Source organism: Cryptotermes secundus, unplaced genomic scaffold (genome assembly GCF_002891405.2).
Source record: "Cryptotermes secundus unplaced genomic scaffold, Csec_1.0 scaffold2383, whole genome shotgun sequence".
Lineage (NCBI taxonomy): Eukaryota > Metazoa > Arthropoda > Insecta > Blattodea > Kalotermitidae > Cryptotermes > Cryptotermes secundus.
Window position 1 is genome coordinate 89431 of NW_019729240.1, and position 2163 is coordinate 91593.

A 2163-nucleotide genomic window follows, 5' to 3' on the forward strand; every position below is an offset into this window, starting at 1 on the left:
CCACATTAATCACATGACGGATCTGTGGATGGAAATTTCACTGCAGTTCTGACATCTATTATCTTATAGTCACATAGGCGTTCTCAGGAAAGGTGGTAGATGTCGCCTTCAAGCGCATAACTGTGATCATACTTCCAGCACCGGCCGCAGGAAAGCGCATAGGTCGCACGACAAAGGCGCCATGTCAGTCCGTGTAGCAGTCGGCGCAACCGGTACCAGTCATACCAGCGCAGCGCGAGGGTAATACCGTCTAAATGGCGCAGACAAATACTGCTTTCGCGAGGGCGCGAAACGTCTATGCAGCTGTAGTAACGTCGCGTGTACATCTCAAGCGATCGGTATTATAATAACACGGTAACACAGCTATCGAGGAGTAGTCAGAATCTGTGAAAGAAAATTGTGGGTCCCTGGAAGGATATTTTCTTTTCAATATCGACAATTCATGTATGTTGGCTATGCTGTACAATTTTAAAAATGGAGATTGTTCGTGTTTTATGTGTATGTTTATTTTTCTTTATGTAAAAATGTAACCAGGATGTAATATATAATCATTAGATTGTGAAGTATTGTTCTGGTTAAAATGCAAGGTCAGATCGTTCTGTTATTTGTATTTTCGACCCAAGTTATTGTGAGTGGTTCTGTACGTGGGTTGATTTTATGAATTGGTGCTTAGAGGTGAACTGACGATTTATTCAAGGAACAAGTTAACGTGCTCAGTCGGCAATAAAATGTGATGCACATTTATTAGCTCAGTAAAATTAGAACTGTTATTAATTGTATTACAAGTACAGGTATGTGTCTGAACCGTTTTGTAAAGCTACCCCAAGTATACGACAGTCAATAATCAGCGGTTTGATTTTAATGGTAAAATTAGACTTGTACACGACTCTAATCGCAGCCTGGTTTCTTGTTTCTCTGACATTCTTTGTTGTGATTTTTGCCATTTTTGAGGCTGCGGTTGGAATAGTACCACCAAATAAACCATGACAGTCATCATCCTTATCAATCCTTATCCTTACCAGCTCAGTGCTCCAATCTCAGTTGATTCTGTAATCCATGTATGTGGAACAGTGTTACTAAATTGTCTGTGAATAAATAATTATCAAAGGACAAACATGTGTCTGTATCTCACTATTCAGACCACTATATCATCTCTATATCATTTACATGATCCTGAAGGAAATAATTGAACTGTCTGGTTGAGGAGGACAGTCTGCAGTTTAGTTATGTCATCACCACCATATGCTGAAACAGATTCCAAAGAGCAGGAGGTTCCTGAAAAGGCAAAGGCTGCTGTTCTTGTTGAGAGTGTCCCACTTCCGGATGGAACACCAACTGTGAAAGGTAAAGCTCTAATCCAAGTCTTGTAAAAGGTGTTTTTGAACAAAATTAATGATGTAGAATCGTTAATATGGATTTTTATAAGCGTAAAGAAATGTGGAGGTAACGTAAGAATGTTTCATTATAGATTTTTAGCACTAGTGACCTGAATGTATTATGGGAGAATATCAGAAGACTTGAGAAGGCTCTATTGTAAGATGAAACATCATTAAATGATGATGTATATTTTCTGGTTGTTTTTGGAATAATCAAATAATAATCAAATAACTGAATGTTGTGGGCATGTATATGTGAAATATATCCATTTATGATTATTGAGCATGATGCAAGCTTTTGTAATAATTTCTGTTAAGCATGGAACAAGCATAAAGCATGTTCTATAGCTGTAAAGTGAAAGGTAAGCCACAGCAGAATCCAAGTTTGAGGTATCTTGGAGAAGACTTTTTCTTCAAATTTTATGGCCCCTAACACAACTTTTCCAAAGTTTGATGGAGAAGTCTTAACTTTATCTACGTGAGGTGCACTGGTAGAGATGAAGAGGATTGTACTTAAATCTTAATTTAACCAAAAGACAGTGACATTTGAAGAAATACTGGCCGTAAGGTTAAAATTTAGGCAATCACCACAACACAGAGACATTGTGTTCAGGGATACTTTCATTAAATGGCAGTATGTTATAGTATTAATAACAATCAAAAGTCACTCTTGTATTAATTTTGTTATAGCTTGAATGTTGGCACCTTATATCTCCATATTGTGTAGAGGGCGCTCTTTTCCATTCTTTTTTTTTTGTTTTGTTTTTTGTTTTTTTTTGTTTGTTTT

The 2163-nt window shown here is 37.1% G+C and overlaps 1 protein-coding gene across 2 annotated transcripts in view; it reads left to right on the forward strand.

Annotated features, from left to right (window-relative positions):
- The first annotated feature begins 215 nt into the window (after positions 1-215).
- LOC111865614 (probable deoxyhypusine synthase) overlaps positions 216-2163 on the forward strand; it is a 15152-nt gene continuing 13204 nt past the window's right edge. The window contains exons 1-2 of one of the 2 annotated variants that reach the window (XM_023853791.2): positions 216-444; positions 1180-1344. In XM_023853791.2, coding sequence (XP_023709559.1) covers positions 1227-1344 — 118 coding nt within the window. In that variant the 5' untranslated portion in view covers positions 216-444; positions 1180-1226. The other variant, XM_023853790.2, reaches the window with a different exon arrangement.